Source organism: Nannobrachium achirus (genome assembly GCF_963921795.1).
Source record: "Nannobrachium achirus genome assembly, chromosome: 5".
Taxonomy (NCBI): Eukaryota; Metazoa; Chordata; class Actinopteri; order Myctophiformes; family Myctophidae; genus Nannobrachium; species Nannobrachium achirus.
The window spans coordinates 25,789,692-25,809,691 of record NC_137814.1 but is presented as its reverse complement, the minus strand read 5'-3'; the positions used below and the strand labels follow the sequence as shown (position 1 = coordinate 25,809,691).

General features: G+C 42.0%; 1 protein-coding gene across 2 annotated transcripts in view; it reads left to right on the top strand.

The window, feature by feature from the left end:
• lig1 (ligase I, DNA, ATP-dependent) overlaps positions 1 to 20,000 on the top strand; it is a 109,114-nt gene that overhangs the window by 72,609 nt on the left and 16,505 nt on the right. For both annotated transcript variants that reach the window (XM_080725354.1, XM_080725353.1), the window contains 2 exons: positions 3,269 to 3,421; positions 14,618 to 14,671. In XM_080725354.1, coding sequence (XP_080581480.1) covers positions 3,269 to 3,421; positions 14,618 to 14,671 — 207 coding nt within the window. The remainder of the gene's footprint in view (positions 1 to 3,268; positions 3,422 to 14,617; positions 14,672 to 20,000) is intronic.

Genomic DNA, 20,000 nt, shown 5'->3' with positions numbered 1-20,000 from the left:
TATCAGGGATATCCATATATGGGTATAAAAGGGACAAGGACCGAATTAATTTGCAAGTGTGACTATTGATGACATCAGGTATCTCCATATATGGGCATAAAAGGGATTGTATCATATGATGTCAGACGTCATAGACGGTTCACATAAATGGCCGTTTATGATCAAATCTACTACCATATGAACATCACGAGCACATTAGCTACAAGAGGACCTACATGTTGATTACAGACACACACTGAGCAACATCTCACTGTTTCAGCATATTTAATCAGTTTTAGTCATCATCACAGCTTAGTTATTATTTAGTTCTCTTCCGCGGAAAAAAAGGGGTAGTCGACCTGCGTTTTCCGTCATAGTTTTAGTCGACGAAATCAACGGCGCCGCCAGCAGCAGCAGCAGCAGCAGCATCACTGAGTTGAAGTCAGAGCCTCCATAGCAGGTACAGGAGTCCCACCTCTCCTTTTCCACTTGATGTTCTCAGTGAGCGGTTAGCTCGTGTTTTCCCCGTCTCCAGACATCATTATATGGCTGAACAGAGAGAATAGCTCCATGCCTCACGGCTCTAACAGGCAGGCATCTCTGCAACGGGACACGCAGAAGTGAGAAGGAAGGCTACTGGAGCAGAAGGGCATTTTAAAGCCTTTCTTTTTTTTTGTGTTCTATGGCAGGTGCAGCAGACGAACGTTACACGCAATACTACATCTTCATCAGAGACGGAGTCGGAGGAGTTTCTGTCTCATCTGATGTAGATGGAATATTGAAATGTTAGTCTGCACCTGCCGTGAAAAAAGAGAAGAAAATGCTTTTAACTGCTTCAGTAGTTTATCTACTTGTAATTTATGATATGATTTTTGGCATTGTGCTGGCGTTCTGGCGATGCCAGAAGACGTGCGGACACGCCCACGAGTAAGTCTGTTTCCTGAACAGGAAAAAAAATCACTTTCCGTTTTCTTCCATCTTGCTGATTTCAGATGTACAAGCTCACAGAGCGTCACTTCGTGCCGCTGGCACTTCTGCTATTTTTGAACATTTTTAAAAAATCTTGAAATATGTATATCAGTCCTTGGCACAAGAACGTTTGAGAACTACCGATGTAGAAGGTGTAGAATCGGCCTTAATCGGTCTTAATGGGTTAAATAGCAATTTGCAATCCGCAGGTTCACCTGGCTCTTAAATGAATGGGGAAACAACACTGGTTGGTTTAATTAATTCATTGGCTTGCGCCCTAAACACACCCACGACTAATTCAGACTCTAAATACAAGGTCTTTTGGCCCAGATTATGCTTCGGATCGCCAGAGGTAATGGAGCCTTCGCTGCGTCTGCCCAGAGGCTTTGGAATTTCCTGCCGATTAACATTAACGCATCCCAGTCCGTAGACACTTTTTAAATCATTACTAAAGGCATATTTCTTTCCTCTGGCCTTGGGGCACCCCAGGACCACAGGCCCCACCTCACAGTTCTTTTCTGCTGTGTGTTTTAATTTGTTATATTTTAATGTCCTGGATATTTTGTTGTGTTACTGTTGTTCTCTTGGTCCGTACTAGGGCTGTCACGATTATGACATTTTACATGCCGATTAATTGTCACTCAAATAATTGCGATTTAATTGTTGTTGTCGTTGACAATTACATTTCTGTTTGGCTTTGAAGTTGCACATGGTAGATATGACGCATAACCTAAATATACACAGAAATTACTGACATATTTGACAACTTTATACTTAAAAAAAGAACATTGATTGTGGAAATAGCCGATCCCGACGCGTTGTGAGCTTGTAGATCTGCTATTTCCACAATTTTTTTACTTAAAAAAAATATGGAAACGATTATGACGATTATGTAAAAATAATCGCGTTTACTGTATGTCAAATAATTGCGATTAGACGATCATGTAATAATTGTGACAGCCCTAGTCCGTACAGCACTTTGGTTGGCTTCGGCCATTTCAAATGTGCTTTATAAATACAATTTGAGTGGAGTTGAGCGTTCAACTAGCAGAAGTGGAGCTGGACGCGGTCCCAAGGCTTTAGACCATGCACCATAGATCCGTTTAAATGGGGCACACAGTCCTGCACACCAGTGAACAACATGTACTCACAGGCTCACTGTCGACGCACGTAAAACACACATGCGCGAGCGCGCTGGAGGAAATCATTTCCCTTTTTCCCAAACTGTGACAGGATCACAGCGATTTTCTTTTTTTCTTTAGAATCTCATCAGGCGCTCGTGTTACTTTCCAGGCGTACCGAAGAACAATAGCACCTTCAGATTGGTTGAATGCCTGACATGTTGTCTGCAAGAGTGGAGACAAAGTCATGAAACGGAGCCAAATTTGAGCAGCAATTGGAAAGAAGCTGGTAGCAATCTGTCATGATTTACACCCGCTCTGGCTCCCTCTCTAGATCTAACACACAGTCATATACCAGATCTCACGCCGTTTATGACACAAAAGAGTACATACACACACACATACACACATATACACGGACACACACACACACACACACACACACACACACGCGTTTGTATTTTCATACTTGTAAAGTGACATCAAGGTTTTGGGACGGCATTTTTAACTAACTCTAAATACGAAGCCTGAGTTGTATGCTGGTGACAGGCACTGAAAATCCCCGATCTACATGATCACGTCGACATTCAAGCTTGTAGATCTGCTTAATTCTGTGCACGGCAGCAGCACTCAACTATGCCTAGTCCTAATCCTAAACTTAACTTCTAAATGCTGAATCCTAACACTAATTGGAATCTTCTCCTAATTGTAAGCTTAACTCAACTGCACTCAAGTATAGTAATACATGTACACACTACACACGCACGTACCGCACACACACACACACACACACACACACACACACACACACACACACACACACACACACACACACACACACACACACACAGAATTGCGTGTACACTACATGAGTCTACATGCATTTGCATGCACACTCTCACTCTGCCTCTGGCACACACACACACACACTCACACTCCAATAGACATGTGGACACACACACATTAACCTGAGATGTCCTTCTCTGTCACTCACCAACTCCCTTGTAATCTCTCTGTGTCTGTCACACCCCCCTCCCTCTTGTGTGTGTGTGTGTGTGTGTGTGTGTGTGTGTGTGTGTGTGTGTGTGTGTGTGTGTGTGTGTGTGTGTGTGTGTGTGTGTGTGTGTGTGTGTGTGTGTGTGTGTGTGTGTGTGTGTGTGTGTGTGTGTGTGTGTGTGTGTGTGTGTGTGTGTGTCCAGTTGAAGAAGGACTATCTGGAGGGCGTGGGGGACACCATGGACCTGTGTGTGATCGGAGCCTACCTGGGGAAGGGCAAGAGGACGGGGACCTACGGAGGCTTCCTGCTGGCCTGCTACGACGAGGACAACGAAGAGTTCCAGTCCATCTGCAAGGTGTGTACGCGCTAGTTTATCTGTATTATATATTGCAGGGGTCTTCAAAATTTTCAGGCCAAGGACCCCTTAGTTGAGAGAGAGATGAGCTAGGGACCCCCACAACCGGTTCATAGATTCCAATCATCAGTGTATTTTGGATTCATGACGATTTGTGTTTTAAGATATTTAACCACTTGAACCGTCATTACCTAATAAACTTGACCTTTCACTCTGTCTGCTCTTTTTCCCCTCTACACCAAAGCTCTTTGCTGAAAATAGCCGATCTAGCTTGTAGATCTGCTATTTTTGGCTAATGTTCTCAGAATATGGACACTAGGGTTCAAGTGGTTAATATAAAAAAGAATAAGAAAAAAGTTCAATCACTCAAAGATTTGGAGGACCCCCTGTAGTAACTCTGAGGGCCCCCTGTTGAAGACCCTAAATATATTGTGTGTGTGTGCGTGTGTTTGTGTGTCCATTTCAACTTGGCATCCCTGTAAAACGCGTTGCTATGTGCATTTGTCGATCTTCTATTTTCGATGTTTTTTTTTTTACAATGCTTTTGTGTAATCCTCGTCTCTATACTGGCCAGCCGGGGCTTGATGGAGGGGGAAAAGAACTGGTTGGAGTAACGTGTTCCTTCCACGCGCTACTTCCAGCCGGAAACTCCCCCCCTGTCAGATGATAAGAAGCGGCGTGGACTCCTCGTGCATAGAAGGAAGCATGAGGTCAGTCCGTTGCTCTCCCCCAGGTTGGCAGAGGGAGTGTAGCGCCAAGAATTACATTAGACAATTGACACCAGGTGAAAAAAATGGGTTACTAAAATTGTCGGATAAAAGTTTTGAAAATACAATGCTTTTGTGTGACACTGTAGTAGGACAGTTATTTATAGAAAAAAACACAAAGTTAAAATATGGCTTGGACAGGTTTCTCCCCGACTGCGGCGATATATAAGCATATCACTTTAGGCGCATGTCTATGAATATAAACCCTTAAGCGCGTTGTTAAGGCTTTGTTTTCAGGCCGTCTGGTTTTACAATCACACGAGCGGAGGAGTGTGAACAAGCATTGATAAGACTTCAATCACCTCCCGTCCCGCACAATCCCTCCCATCGTCCATTTCTTCCCCTTTCTGTTTGAACCCGTATTCATTCATCCCCGGGAAGGGGTTTTGCTGAGCGTGCATGTGTTCCTCTTTGTTCTGAGCACACACACTCATTTACACCTGGATGCTGCCCAGTGATTCCAGTCTGCTGCTGTTGGCTGTGGTAGCAGCTTGGCTGGAGCCATCAGGGTTAAGGCTGCTGCAATCCATTTACTTTACTTTACTGAATACGTTGTTTTAACCCATTTAGGCCTACAATTATTGAATGCTTTAACTATTGGAAAAATAGCAGATATACAAGCTCACAGCGCGGCACCGAGTGCCGCGCTGCGAGCTTGTAGATCTGCTATTTTTGAAAGTCTGAAAATGTGTGCAAATTTTTCAATATATATTTTTCAAAGCAGACTTTTGTAACTCAAATCTCTGCTTCTGGGGGGGTCCCTGGAACAACATATTTTGAGACGGGGGTCTGCGCCCAAATGATTGTAATTTTGGGGGTCCTTGACATGAAAAAGTTTGAGAACAGCTGATTTAGAGGAAGGATTTAGAAGTCGTGTCAAAGATCGGGTCAAAGATATTCAAAGCACACATTTTCATGATTTTTCAAAAATAGCAGATCTACAGTACAAGCTCGCAGCGCGGCACTCGGTGCCGCGCTCTGAGCTTGTATATCTGCTATTTTTCAATAGTTAAAGCATAAAATAATGGTTAAAGTGGTTCAAATCTAACGCGACTCGGGCGCGTTCCAGGTATTTGATAGTTAAACTCGGGATGCACCGGGCAGGGGAGTCATTTGGGGTTCCAGGGGATTGGATGTCGGCTTTTACATTTAACCTCAAAATTCCTCCACCGTTGAATGTATTGCAGATTGATCGGATTTTTAGATCATTGTAGACAGAGACACTTGTTTTGTTTTTGTCTGCGTCCTTTCTGCTTTGTATCCCGGGTAGGACATGGATCTTACGGATTACTGCTTTAAAGGGATATTTCACTTTGGAAAAACCTTTTGTCATTTTATCAGGCTTTTGGGAACACCCAGGACAGTTTTTAGAATTTCTTCATTCAGTATTTAGATATTTGATATTCATTTCCCCCATTTCCCCCCTTCCAGGACCTTCCTATACAAACCCATTATAACTTCAAACTCCATTTTAACACTACTTCTCTTGCCAACCCCGAGAAAAGAAATGTATTAGGCATGATCGCAAGGCGTGCACGATCTGTGCACTATGAATTACATGGAAGTCTATGGAGACCATGGCATCTTAGACCTTCAAAGACATTTAATTGATTGCAACTTAAGTGTTAACCATGACAGATTCAATGAAAACACCTGTCTTTTATTGTATTTAATCATTTTCATTTCCTCAAAAAATGAATAGAATAGAATGTTAGCAAAAAAACACGGCCTGCTCACCTATTCAGAGGGTGTCAGGAGTCACCAGAAAAAGGACAGGTGTTTTCATTGAATCTATCATGGTTAAAATGGAGTTTGAAGTTATAATGGGTCTGTATAGGAAGGTCCTGGAAGGGGGGAAATGAATATCAAATATCTAAATACTGATTGAAGAAATTCAAAAACTGTCCTTGGCGTTCCCAGAAGCCTGATTAGATGATAAAGTGACAACGTTTTTTTGAAAGTGAAATATCCCTTTAAGTTCCTAACTCAAGGGCACATAGATGGGTAGTGTATTAGGTCGGTTTCACAGCAGTGGTTAACAACAGGGTTATTTATTTATCTCAGCCTTGATCGTTACTTTTAAGAAAGACTATCTCTGTGGTTTGGATTAGACACGCGGACTACATCAGATGGGATAAAAATAAGATTACAATGAAAGAAAGAGGATTTGGCATCAAAATGCATCGCACGCATCTCGGCCAAATCTCTAGGATTTAAAGATGTGACAGACAGGAAAAAAGCTTTCAGAAGATCTCAGAACCTGTCGGGGCCTGGGTGCCAAAACAAAGATCTACCAGCTACAACACGTTGCAATCCACATGGGACATGGGAGTGGATCCAACGTGCATCTGGGACTTCATGTGTCCAGCCTGCTGTGACGTCGGTCCTCTACAGCAAGGGTCTTCAACAGGGGGTCCGGGACCCCTAGGGGGTCCTCAGAGTTACTACAGGGGGTCCTCCAAAACGTTGTTCTCCTTTTTTATATTAATCACGTGAACCCTAGTGTCCTTATTCTGATAACTTTAGCCAAACATAGCAGATCGGCTATTTTTGGAGGAGGAAACACAAATTGACATCAATCCAAAATACACTGTTCTGCCAAACAATGAAACTACTGTATATGGCATACAGGGGCAACTGGCGGCCCGGGGGCCACATGCGGCCCCCACCTCCACTTAATGCGGCCCATGTTTAATACCAAAATACTGACATATTATTGATTTCAGCTGTTACAATTCAAAACATGACCTGCTTTAATTGCGTCAGTCTAAATTAGTAGCTTAATGACTAGTATAGTAGTATTAAAATGTATTTTTTATGTCCAATGTATTTGTATTTTGGTACATAAAGTCAACATGACTACCGGTATATAACTAAATGTGTTTGAAATGAAATAAAAATGTTACATTTCAGGATTCCAATTAAAAAAATAACCAAAAATAATTCGGATTCCAATTCAAAAGAAGTAAAAATAGTCGATCTACAAGCTGCGATGCGTTTTGAGCTTGTAGATCTGCTATTTTTGCTTCTTTTGTATGAGATACTAGAATGACAAAGTAGGACGTAGCAATATGCAATCTGGCCCTCTGGAGTGAAGGTGGAAATATAGTGGCCCTCGCCATCAACAAAGTTGCCCACCCCTGGTATATGGAATCTCTGAAAAGGTTGTGGGGGTCCCTGCTTCATATCTCTCTCAACTAAAGGGTCCTTGGCCTGAAAAAGTTGAAGACCCCTGCTTTACAGTATGACATATCATTGCTGTCGGGCAGAAACCTTATCTCCATATTCTTAACTTTTTGTGGGTTTTTTTTTGCGTTTTGAGCTTTTAGAATTTGAATCCTGAAAAGTCACAGTTTTGGACGTTTGAGGTTTCCACCCGACAGAGACGATATCAATGTCTTATGACTCCAAATGTGGGCAAGCTTTCAGTTCAGTCGGAGCCCTGTGACTTCAATTATAACGTTTCTATCTCAAAAAGTATGAAGTGTGTTTATTCAGGTGGTCCAGTAGTCGTTCGCGAGATTAAATCCGGACAGACAAATATAGTGCAGGCATTCTATGGATAATAAGGGTTTAACCCAGGACATCTCTTTCAACTCATTTTGTTTCATAAATATGTTGGTAACAACATATCAACAGTCCTAAGAAATCCCGGTGGTGGAACATATTGAAAAAGCTGCTGAAAGTTTGGGTTAACTTTACTATACAAAAAAAATAATAATCTGCTTTAAGTAGCATGTGAGGGGTCAAACTAGTTTTTTTCCATTCCGTTTTTCGTGATTCTGAATCCATTGCAAGCATTTGTTTTGCATGAAAAACATTAATTCTGCTAAAAACTGACCCACAAAACTATAATTTCACTTTTCACAGTTTTGCGAGAGCCCAAGGAATGTTTCTCATGCAAAACAAATGCTTGCAATGGATTCAGAATCATGAAAAAAACCCTAGTTTGTATAGTAAAGTTAATGGGACCATAACTTTCAACATCCTTTTCACCACTGGGATTTCTTAGGACTTGTTGTTACCAACAAGTTTATGAAACAAAAAAAGTTGAAAGAGTTTCTGTTGCAATTTGTCCAAGGTTAATTCCTATAATGCCTATAATGCCTGCACTACAACACACACACTAACACACACACACACACACACACACACACACACACACACACACACACACACACACACACACCCCCTCTCATAGAGAGACAGACTCATGCAGAGTCACACTGTAAAAAAGCACTACCACGGCTGTCTGCCTCGCAGGTTCCCGCGTGGCCCTGGGCCGCTGTAACCTTGCACAGCATCCGCCAAGGTTTATCTTATTCTACTCACACAGGCACAAGCAGCTAGAATCCCCAAGGTTTATATCTTTTACTTACTACTCGTATGTACAAGCAGCCAAATACAAGTATGTGAGGTCCCCAGAAATGTGCCACAACAAGAAATGAAGAAGAAACTTGCTATAAGACCATATATGACCATAATGTGCAGAAGGTTTGTGTATATACTATAGCAGCAGTAGTAACACAGGTACCTTGTATATCAGCAGCACTGGTATTCCCTGAAGAAGACTTAACCAGGTAGAAACATCGGTATCCCTTCAATAAATCCTGCATCGTGGCTATAAGTGTGCAGCCTTTTCTTCACTTCTATACTTATATACCAAGGTCAGCAGAACCTCATCAATACTGGTGTGCGCTCTTCTCTTGTTTGTATAGCAGCAGCACTAGTAGTAACATCAACTATACCATATGAGCAAGATACTAGCAACATAAAACAATAAAATGGGGAAAGAATAAGGCATGTATATGTGTACCACTACCTTGCCTTATAGGTATATACATTGTGCCATGTTGGGTTAAGGCAGTGTTTCTCAAACTTAAAAATGTCAAGGTCTCCTCTTAACTCTTGACAGTGTACAAATGGAGTTCAGGTCCATTTGGTTCCATTAGTACACTGTCAAGAGTTACAGACTTGTATGGGTCAATTTAGACCCCCCTAAAGGAACCCACAGAGTCCCTGGAATCCACTTTGAGAACCACTGGGTTAAGCAATCCAGTAGGAATGGCCACAGTTCCTAGTGGCAACCCATGCTTCCCCCCCCCCCTCTCTTTATGCTTGTTGTCTTTGTTTATGGCTCTAACAGCCAGCAGATATCCAGCAGGGGCGTACGGGGTCTCCCTATGGTACCCTCGCACACCACCTTCCCAAGGACTGGCAGGGCCCCCGAGAGTGTCTTGTTTCCATGCCAGACAGTGATGCAGCCTGCCAGTAGAAGCTCTCTGGGTGGTACTGTAGCAGAGTGGAAGGTCTTTTCTGTGACACCTTGACTGTACTTGGCCGTCTAAAGGCAGTGCAGGTGCTGCCTTATCCTTCTTTGGCACAGACTTCCATGTGCATTCTCCGGGTCAGGTCCTCAGCGATGCGCACCCACTAGGGCATTAACGGAAAAGTCGACAAGTCGACTGAGTCGACTTCATTACACAAGTCGACTCCCACCAGAGGAAGTCAAAGTTGAAAAAAAAAATCCTTTGTATTTTTTTCTATCATTATTTTTGCTCCATGTGTGCGTCTGTACAGCATTCAAACAGTAGGATTGCTTATTGTCAAGGACGGAATTATCCAATATTACAGTGCTACATTACATTTGGTATAATATGGTTCTATTGTGAAAATAGCAGATCTACTGCGAGGCGTTGTGAGCATGTAGATCGGCTATTTTCACAATTTCTGCCTCTATATATTTGACAATTGGACAATGTTTAATTTGTCATTTTAGAGGTAATAAAAATGTGAATATACCCTCTATATACTTAAACTTTATGTTGGTTTGTTGACAGTTGAGTGAGAAAACAATGTTGCACATTAAGTTTATTATCTGGGGACCCCCAAAAATAATTGGGGGGTCGTGTGTGATGTGATGACGTCATCTAACGATAACGTCGACTTCAAACTTTTTACTGAGTCAAGTCGACTTGCAAAAATCACAAGTCGTTAATGCCCTAGCACCCACCGAGGCACTGTTAATTTCCCAAGCTACTTTTGATGACTAAGGCTTAAGTCTGGCTTTTATTTGTCAACGAAATTGTCAATATATTTTAGACTAAAATGTTAGGGAGTGACTAGTGGAGATCCAGTAGAACTAAGCATTTTTAATTTTCGGGTGTTGCACGTTGTGAGCTTGTAGATCGGCTATTTTCAGCATACAACCGAGTGTAAGATTAGCCATTACGGTGCCATCAAGGCCAATCAGCAATTGGCGAGGCAAATAATGGTCGAGACAATGTTGTAGAGGGTGATGGTTATGCTTTATGTACATGATGTCATGTGGAGAAATAAGATAGAACTCGGGTCAGTGGTACGGTAATTCTGCCAATACAAGAGCACAGGGATCAGACCATAGTTATACTGTAGCCGCCTCCAGGACAGGCTGAACCATAACAAGATGGGTTGTAACATAAACAATGGCTATCAGGCTTAGAAGAGACATTTAGGCTCTTACAAGCTATCACATATAATGGATTATATTAGTACAATGAGTGGTAGTAAAATAGAAAGGTTAGAAATAAGCAACCATAATAACAATATAGTATACAGAATAATTCTTCTCCACTGCCCACCATCTCTACCTGTGGTCCAGGACCCAGGCACTTAAAGGTTCAGACCCAGATCGTTTAGTTTGCTAAGCCAGCCCGGCGGGGACTCCGGTGTTGAAGGCCAAGCTGTTAGTGGATGAATAACAGCCTGTAGTAAGGGACCAATCTGGGAACTAAATCATTTCCAATATCTTTCTTCCCAGAATATTGAACCCAATTTCCAGGTCTATATAACAATAATTCAGCTCAATAACAGGTTGCTTACTTCAGGCCGTGACCCCCCAAATAATCATGTTTTAACTGGGAACCCGGCACCCTGACGAGCACTAAGAGTTGAGGAATTTTGTATAACACGGTGCTATTGTGAAAATAGCAGATCTACATGCTCACAACGCCTCACAACTAGCAGATCTACATGCTCTACAATAACCAAAGACAATGCATAGATATTTTCTTTCCAGGACCTTCCAGGACCCTTGATAAATTCCAAAACTTTTCCAGTACTGGAAAAATATTTTTCTAATTTCAAAATATTTCCAGGAATTTCATGACCGTGGGAACCCTAGATTTAGTTCCCAGATTGGTCCAGCATGAGGCTAACTTTCCCTTACTACTGGAGCCTTGTCGTCTTGATGTTTGACGGCCACGCGCAGTACCTGGGAGAGGCGTCATCACACGGCGATATCCAACGCCTCATCCACAGGATCACAGTGCTGCTCATATCCACTCCATTTGGGTTGCTTTAACCCATTTAATGCTTTAACTATTGAAAAATATCAGATATACAAGCTCACAGCGAGCTTGTAGATCTGCAGAACATTAAAAGCGAACATTTGTAACTCATTTACTTGCTTCCGGGTGGTCCCTTGAACAGCATATTTTGAGATGGGGTTCCGCGGCCAAATACATGTAATTTTGGGGGTCCTTGACATGAAAAAGTTTGAGAACCACTGGCGTAGAAACATAGGTTTTTCAAAAAACTTCTAAAAGATTCAAAAATATCCAAAAAATCTACAAGCTTGCAGCGCACTGTGAACTTGTATATCTTTTTTTTTTTTTTTTTTTTTTTCAATAGTTATGGCATAAAATAATGCGTAATAATGTGCTTCCGGTCTAAATGCGTTAACCAGGCTTAGTGCCCATGCTGCCTGTCTACGGCGTACGGCCGCTGCACTAAATGTAGTCACACAAAGTCGATTCAAATAAATGTATTCGGTTAAGCTGAAACGAGCTGAAACCCTTTCCACTCCACTAGCAATCCAAAAATCCCCGTTCAGAAATCCAACATGATCTGCGGTGCATCGGAGCGCGGAGCAGCTGTGTCTGCTTGTCAAAAAACTACCGACCACAAGTGAACGCTCACCCGCTCCCCAGCGCTTTGATTATTATTTCCCGTTTCGTGTCAAGGAAAAAATTTATATCGGCACAGCTGAGCTTGCTCAGAATGAGTATCCATTCTATATATACCAATAAAACGTCGGTTAATAACCCGGGCTTTTATTTAAACCAGAATGAATATTACCTAACCTTATTAAAAATGAGGCCATCAAGTAAGATGTAAATTGGGAATCATTAATTTGATCTCGCTCCAAAAGAGTGCGTTCTCAGCAACAACTACAGTGTAACGAGAGAGAGAGAGGTCTGTGGTCTTTAACCCATTTAGGCCTAGAATTGTTGAATGTTTTAACCAGTGAAAAATAGCGCGGCACCGAGTGCCGCGCTGCGAGCTTGTAGATCTGCTATTTTTGAAAAAAATTGTGATTTTTTTTTTGCAAATCTTTGAATATATGTATTTTCAAAGCGAACGTTTGTAACTCAAATTTTGCTTCTGGGTGGTCCCTGGAACTAAATATTTTGAGATGGGGGTCCGTGGCCAAATAAATATCATTTTGGGGGTCCTTCACATGAAAAGGTTTGAGCACCACTGACATAGTAGTCTCTCAAGAACAGACTAACTGAGCTCCAGTTAAGTGAAAAGGACCTTTTCTTTGACGATGGCTGGCCAGATTGCTGACATAGAAACATTAAAAGACACTTATAGAATCGGGTCAAAATTCTAATTTTCACGATTTTTCAAAAATAGCAGATCTACAAGCTCGCAGCGCGGCACTCGGTGCCGCGCTGTGAGCTTGTATATCTGCTATTTTTTTATACTTAAAGCATAAAATATTGAGTCATATTGTGTTCAGGCCTAAATGGGTTAATATTTTATAGATATTTTATTAGTTTACTTTGCAATGTGTACATACTGTATGTAGATCGGTTAACCACTTAAAAATCCCCTATTCTTCGTTCACTGGGGACCCCAGGGGTCTGTACTTTTGTCCCTCTACACCAAATCTCTTCCAATAGCTGATCTACAAGGTCACAGTGCATGATGGGATATTGAGTTTGTACAGTAGATGTGCCATTATCTATTATGACATGCCCAGAACCGGAACACCATAAATATACTGTACATTTGCAAGGAGTTCAAATCTACCTTTTTGTTATTTTAGAAGGAATGTTTATTTTTTAAGAAAAAACTAAATGGCATCTCGATTTTGAGATGCCATTTAGGCATAGGCGAGGTTTAAATAAAAGATTAGCAGATTTACAAGTTCACAATGCGTAGAATAGATGGAGCTTGTAGTTGGCTATTTCTGCATTTTGATTATTAAATCAAGTAATAAAAAAAGGTAATCGATGGAACAATAGCTAAGAATCAAGAGTTGCAGCGCCACTAAAAAAGAAATAAAAAAAGCGGAAAACAAGGAAAGTGTGTGTGCCGCTGTTGCTAGATTTCGTTAGTTATGAGAGGGCCCACGAAATCTAGCAACAGGGGCAGCTATGAAAGAAATCGACTAAAGCAAGTATGAATTTGGGTATTATAAAAGGCAGATTTAACCCTATATGAGTTTTGGTCAGAATGCCTCCTTTAACTGCAATCCTAGACCTAATAGGATTACCTAGGACAACTGTTACCTTGCACTACTGGAACAAAAGTTGTACTGACTCTGACCTCTAACGTACTTTTCCCTGAGAGGGTTGCTGTGGCGTCTTGCTGTGGCTCCCATTATTATACTTGTGTTGCATGACTGCATTGACTAGCAGTGACTGTTATGTGCACTCTTTTGTTTGGCACTGTTTGTTAAGTTATGCTTTGAGTATAGCTTTTTTGTGTGTGTGACGTGTCACTTATGAGCGTTGAATGTTTCGTGGTCACTTTATGTATATATTCGTCTTCTTTTTTTTTTTTTTTGCAATAGCTTTCGACACTATGTTTTATTTATCTTTTTTTGTGCTTGCTCTTTGGACTGTACACTACAGTAGTCTTTTTCTTTTTCTTCTCTGTAACTTTAACTGCTGTGCTGCCTCTGGGCAACTAGGTATCTATCTATCTAAGCTTGATGCATGCTTGATGCAAACTTGCTTCTTCAAACCATTGGACTTCAATTGGGAATGAATGGGCAATGCTTCCCCCCTCCTCCCCCAACAACTTTGAAGAGACTTTTCCATCTACTGTCTGTCCAGAGCCTGCGGCTGCCAAGATTTGTTTTCTAAATCGTCCGTTCGCTCTCTTTGTTGCCTCTTTGCCTTCATGCCAGCCTGTCTGTCTCCATGTTAGGTGACTCTTTGGTGTGTGTGAGCGTGGTCTCTGCGGGCTGCGGTCTTTGAGAGGTGACACAGGCCCTGCAGGTGAAACACACTGACAAGGCGTTTGTTGTTGGCACGGTGCACACAAACAAAGGTGTCTCTGCCAAATGTCTGCCATCTTCAGCGTTGGGGGAATATTGTGTGTTTGTGTGTGTGGTTAAAATGTGGCTTATCTCTTCTTTTCTTGTCTTGTGCAGATTGGGACTGGCTTCAAGGATGAAGATCTGGAGCAGCATTACAAGTTCTTAAAGGTAAAGATTAATAAAACCCTCTCTGGTTGTGTTTTCAAAAAAGGCTTCTGTTTTTAACAAAATGAAGAAAATAACAAAAAAGTATACACAAAACATAATAATTGGGGCGTTTTATCTGGTGTCAGGGACTGGTAATTAAAATAAAGTAGCACAACATATAAACAACCGAATTCAAGTAACGTAATTCTAGTTATTGCGTTTCATTCAATGGCAGTCATGTTTGTTTGCTTTTGGTGGGTGAAGCGTGTAGCAGCCAGGGGACTGCCCATAAGTCCGAAGGTTCATTAGTCCGAAGGTTCATTAGTCCGAAGGTTCATTAGTCCGAAGGTTCATTAGTCCGAAGGTTCATTAGTCCGAAGGTTCATTAGTCCGAAGGTTCATTATTCCGAATTTAGTTAGGGTTACTGAGGTTAAGGTTAGGGTTAGAGTTAGGCATAGTATTCTTAACAAATTCGGAATAATGAACCTTCGGACCAATGCCATGGCACCTAGCAGCCAAACCCTCATTCACTCACTTAACCTTGAGAGTCTGGTTCAAAATAAGACAGCCTCCATGTAAATAAGCTCTTAGCTACGTACATTCTGACGACCTTTGCTGCGTGGCACGCCCGTCTCTCTCTCTCTCTCTCTCTCTCCCCCCATTTTCTGTCTATATACTGTATACTAGTAGTAAGACACCTGAGGGTGAAAATGCGACCTCAGGGTGACATGCGACTTTATACTTGATTTAATTTAGTTATTCGCACAATAAAAACGCACCCGTGTGAAGTGGAGCTGTGTGTGTGTGTGTGTGTGTGTGTGTGTGTGTGTGTGTGTGTGTGTGTGTGTGTGTGTGTGTGTGTGTGTGTGTGTGTGTGTGTGTGTGTGTGTGTGTGTGTGTGTGTGTGTGTGTGTGTGTGTGTGTGTGTGTGTGTGTGTGTGGATCATGTGTACCGATTTTTGTGACATTTGAAGAAAATATGTAGGAAAAGGAGCAAAAAGTGTGTTTTGGAGAAAATTCAAGATGGCGGAAAATCTATCCTGGCGCAAATGGGCGTGGCCTATATGGGGAGATGCGTCTTGACCCAAGGAATCCAGGGAAAAAAGAATTTTAATTTTCCGATCCACGGTTCAAGAGTTAGGGGGCAAAACGTAAAGTGGGCCGTTATAGCGCCACCATGAGGCCGAGTGATGTAATTATTTTTCGATTCATTCTTAAAATCATTATGAATCTCCTCTCCGAGGTTTGAAACTGTAGCTCCTATGGTTTACGAGAGAAAAATACTTGAAAGTGATTTCTTGCATTGTCCCATTATAAGTCAATGGGGACAATTAAGCGTCGTTTTTTGCCGATTACGTCGGCATGGTAAGGCGGATCGGAACGAAAGTTAATAGAACACCATTCCCGGCCGAGCCGCACATTTTGATGTATATATTGCGCGAGTGGCGTAAATGGTGCGGCACTAGTTACGCGCCGAAGTCAGGCTACATACACACACACACACACACAGACACACACACAGACCCACACAGCCACGTATAGGGAGCCTGTGTTTCACACAGCTCCAAAAACGGTACAGAGGTAACAATATTAAAAGACAGAAATAAGTGCAGGTAAAAGGAACCCCATAAAGTCCTGATGTTACTCGTTCATCCCCTGGATCCTGGAAGTCATTTCTCAACGAAGAATAACAAACGAGGTTTCTGCCCGACAGTGACGATACAGTATAAATTTACCCTTTTTACCATACTGAGTGAAGATGAGTTGGCAATAAGTATGTGTCTACCGGTATTCCAGATTGAAGAACCTCTCTTTAATGGAGAACTGGCTTTGCACCGGTGTCACACGGCAGAAATTGCACATCTACAGCTTGTAGATCTGCTATTTTCGGTGCGCAAAACAGGGCACACAACAAAGTATTATGATTAGGCATTATACAGCCCGGAAGATGAGAGAAAAACTCATTATCAGACATCAACGCTCAACGTATCATTAGGAGCCTTTGTCTGTTTATTGTTTTTCTTCTAAAATTGTCCAATTTCTTTTTTTGTGAGCATGTCAGCCTTGCTTCGGCAACACGGCGTAATGAGCATTAGTTAGCGCTTGCATTTGAGTTTATTTATTTAAACTCTGCATTTTTAACCCATTTAGAACGGGGTACACATATTGTGTATCGTTAATTTTATGCTTTAACTAATGAAAAATAGCAGATATACAAGCTCACAGCGCGGCACCGAGTGCCGCGCTGCGAGCTTGTAGATCTGCTATTTTTGAAAAATCGTGAAAATTAGAATTTTGACCCGATTCTATCTTTTGAATACTTCTAAGGTTTTTTGAAAGACCTATGTTTCTATGTCACCAATCTGGCCGGCCATCGTCAAAGAAAAGGTCCTTTTCACTTAACTGGAGCTCAGTTAGTCTGTTCTTGAGAGACTACTGTGTCAGTGGTTCTCAAACCCTTTCATGTGAAGGACCCCCAAACTGATGTTTATTTGGCCACGGACCCCCATCTCAAAATATCTAGTTCCAGGGACCACCCAGAAGCAAACTTTGAGTTACAAACGTCGCTTTGAAAATACATATATTCAAAGATTTGCACAAATTTTCACGACTTAAAAAAAAATAGTAGATCTACAAGCTTGCTGCGTGGCACTCGGTGCCGCGCTGTGAGCTTGTATATCTGCTATTTTTCACTGGTTAAAGCATTCAATAATTCTAGGCCTAAAGGGGTTAAAAATGAATCAAACATTGGGAGGGAGAGCCGTTAAGTCATCCACAGGCTGTCATATCCAATCAGCAACACAGTAACGCAGAAGGAGCGCTGCGACATGGGCTGATGGATTGCTCTCTTTCAGTTTTACCCCCCTGCAAAGACATTCGCATCGCGTCCCGACCGCAAAGAGAAAAACACAGCGCTAAACAACAAGACGGAGCTGCCGTTTGAATGATTTGACACCTGGGCTCTCTCGAAAACAATGGCTCCATGTGGGCTCATTAGACTATACTGAACACCGTTGTGTCTATTTAGCCCGAATACAATGATATGTTTTTAAATGTTTTGCTCACAAAAAATGGTCGATTTTCCAGGACCTGTCGCATCTGTTTCCTTGCAAAGGTTCTGTATTGCATAACAAGGTAACGGTTTGATTGCCAACATGGATGTGGGTGCCGTCTGTGGGTGATAACGTATTCATTTCTTAATTGATGTACAGCAATCTAGGTTAATGATTGCCATTAGACGGTATGATCTCAAGATATTACATTTTAATTGGAGTCGTGTACTGGATAAATAACAAGCTTATCTGTTGTTTATTTATCCAGAGCGGCATTATTAAACATTTGACAGTTCAGGCATTTATCAGACACTCTTAACCAGAGCAAGAGTGAAATCTGTGTAAGAAGAGTAAGCATGAAACTTAGACAACAAACGACCGTGTATATAGTCCCATAAGTCGAGTGCAAAGAGAATAAATGTAGTGCTCAAAGAAACTGGGAGCAGGGGTGTCGCACCAAATTCTGGGCCCTGGGTACAAGGATTCACTGGATTATTTATTTTGTGCTTTAACTATTGAAAAATAGCAGGTATACAAGCTCGCAGCGCGGCACCGAGTGCCGCGCTGCGAGCTTGTGTATCTGCTATTTTTGAAAAATCATGAATATTTGAATATTTCAAATCCTTCTAAGGTTTTTGGAAAAACCTAGGTTTCTATGTCAGTGGTGCTCAAACCTTTTCACGTGAAGGACCCCCAAAATTATAGGTATTTGGCCACGGACCCCCATCTCAAAATATTTAGTTCCAGGGACCCCCCCCCCCAGAAGCAAAATTTGAGTTATAAATGTTTGCTTAAAAATACATAGATTTGCTCACATTTTCACGACTTTTTTTCAAAAATAGCAGATCTACAAGCATGTAGATATTTTTGAATAGCTAAAGTATCTAAAATAAGTAAGGCCCCTCCACCTTGGGCCCTAATAACTCAGTCTCACTCCTCCCCCCCCCCCCCCCCCCTGTGACGCCCCTGACTGGGAGAGCAGGTAAACATCATTAAAGAGTGAGGGGGAGAAATTGCTCAAAGACTAGATCAAACATTTCAAGCGAACCACTAATGGGGGCTGATGATCACACATGCTTCAAAAACCTCTTGGCAGAACAACGCATCAGGCAAAATAGCAAGCACTATGTGCCTGTGCGAAGTGGACGCGTGTCTAACTGACTGACCAAATTAATGAACTTGCGTAACATGGGTGATCAAATAATTAATCGTGGGAAATGTTTGACGTTGCGCCTCGAGTCTAATTATCAAAGTTTCACCTGCATTTGCCAATGTGTCCCACCCTTCTTGACATCATTCCCAGTCTTTTATTCTCATCTGAGGAGGAGAAACGCCTGGTAAATGACTACATCAGATGGTGTCTGTAGGTGCTGCACAGCATCAATGTACTAACTTCTTTTCTTTTTAATTTTTTAAGATATTTCTTTGGCTTTTCCTGCCTGTTTATTGATAGTATACAGTATATAGACAGAAAATGGGGAGGGAGAGAGAGAGGGGCGTGCCACGCAGCAAAGGTCGCCAGGATTGGGATTCGAACATGCGACACACTATCGGGCTGCATTGGAGGCTAAGTGCTCGGACCCCTTGGCCAGAGGTCCGGGCCAAGCTTACAAATTGTCAGTTCTTGCCTAGCGTACGCCGTTACTTCCTACCACATCTACCGGTGGTGGTACGCGTAACGTACCACAGGAGAACGTGTTCCTAGCGATGTGTGTCGGTGTGATCGATCGCCCCGCTAAGTAAGCAAGAACGAAGGTCACAACAAAAAGGGCAAGGGACCAAGGGCCAGTTGATACAAATGACAACATTAATGATACCTGATAACTTCTGTCTTTCATTGGCGCCTTACATTGTTTTCTGGCAGATTAAACATAGTGGTATTGCAGATTAAACATAGTGGTATTGCAGATTAAACATAGTGGTATTGCAGATTAAACATAGTGGTATTGCATTTGCATGAGATGGTAAAAGAAACAAAAGCATTCGTCCATTTTGGGTTAAAGTGCCGGTTCTCTGCATCAACTTTTCGGCGCTTGCTGAGGCTTTGCTTTTGCTCTGAGTGAGTGCACTCGGTTTTCCCTTCCTGGATGTTTATTCATGTAATAGTAATGCAGGCTAAAGATAACTTCAATCTGTCTATTTTTTTTTTCTTTTCTTATTGAGTGATTGATTGATTGGGCCAGTCAACATTGTGCCACAGGCCATAAGTGGCCCACGGGCCTGAGTTTGAGTATCACTGCTCTCTGCACCCTTACAAAAAACATGGTCTCTATACTGCCTCCCCCTGGTCAGACGG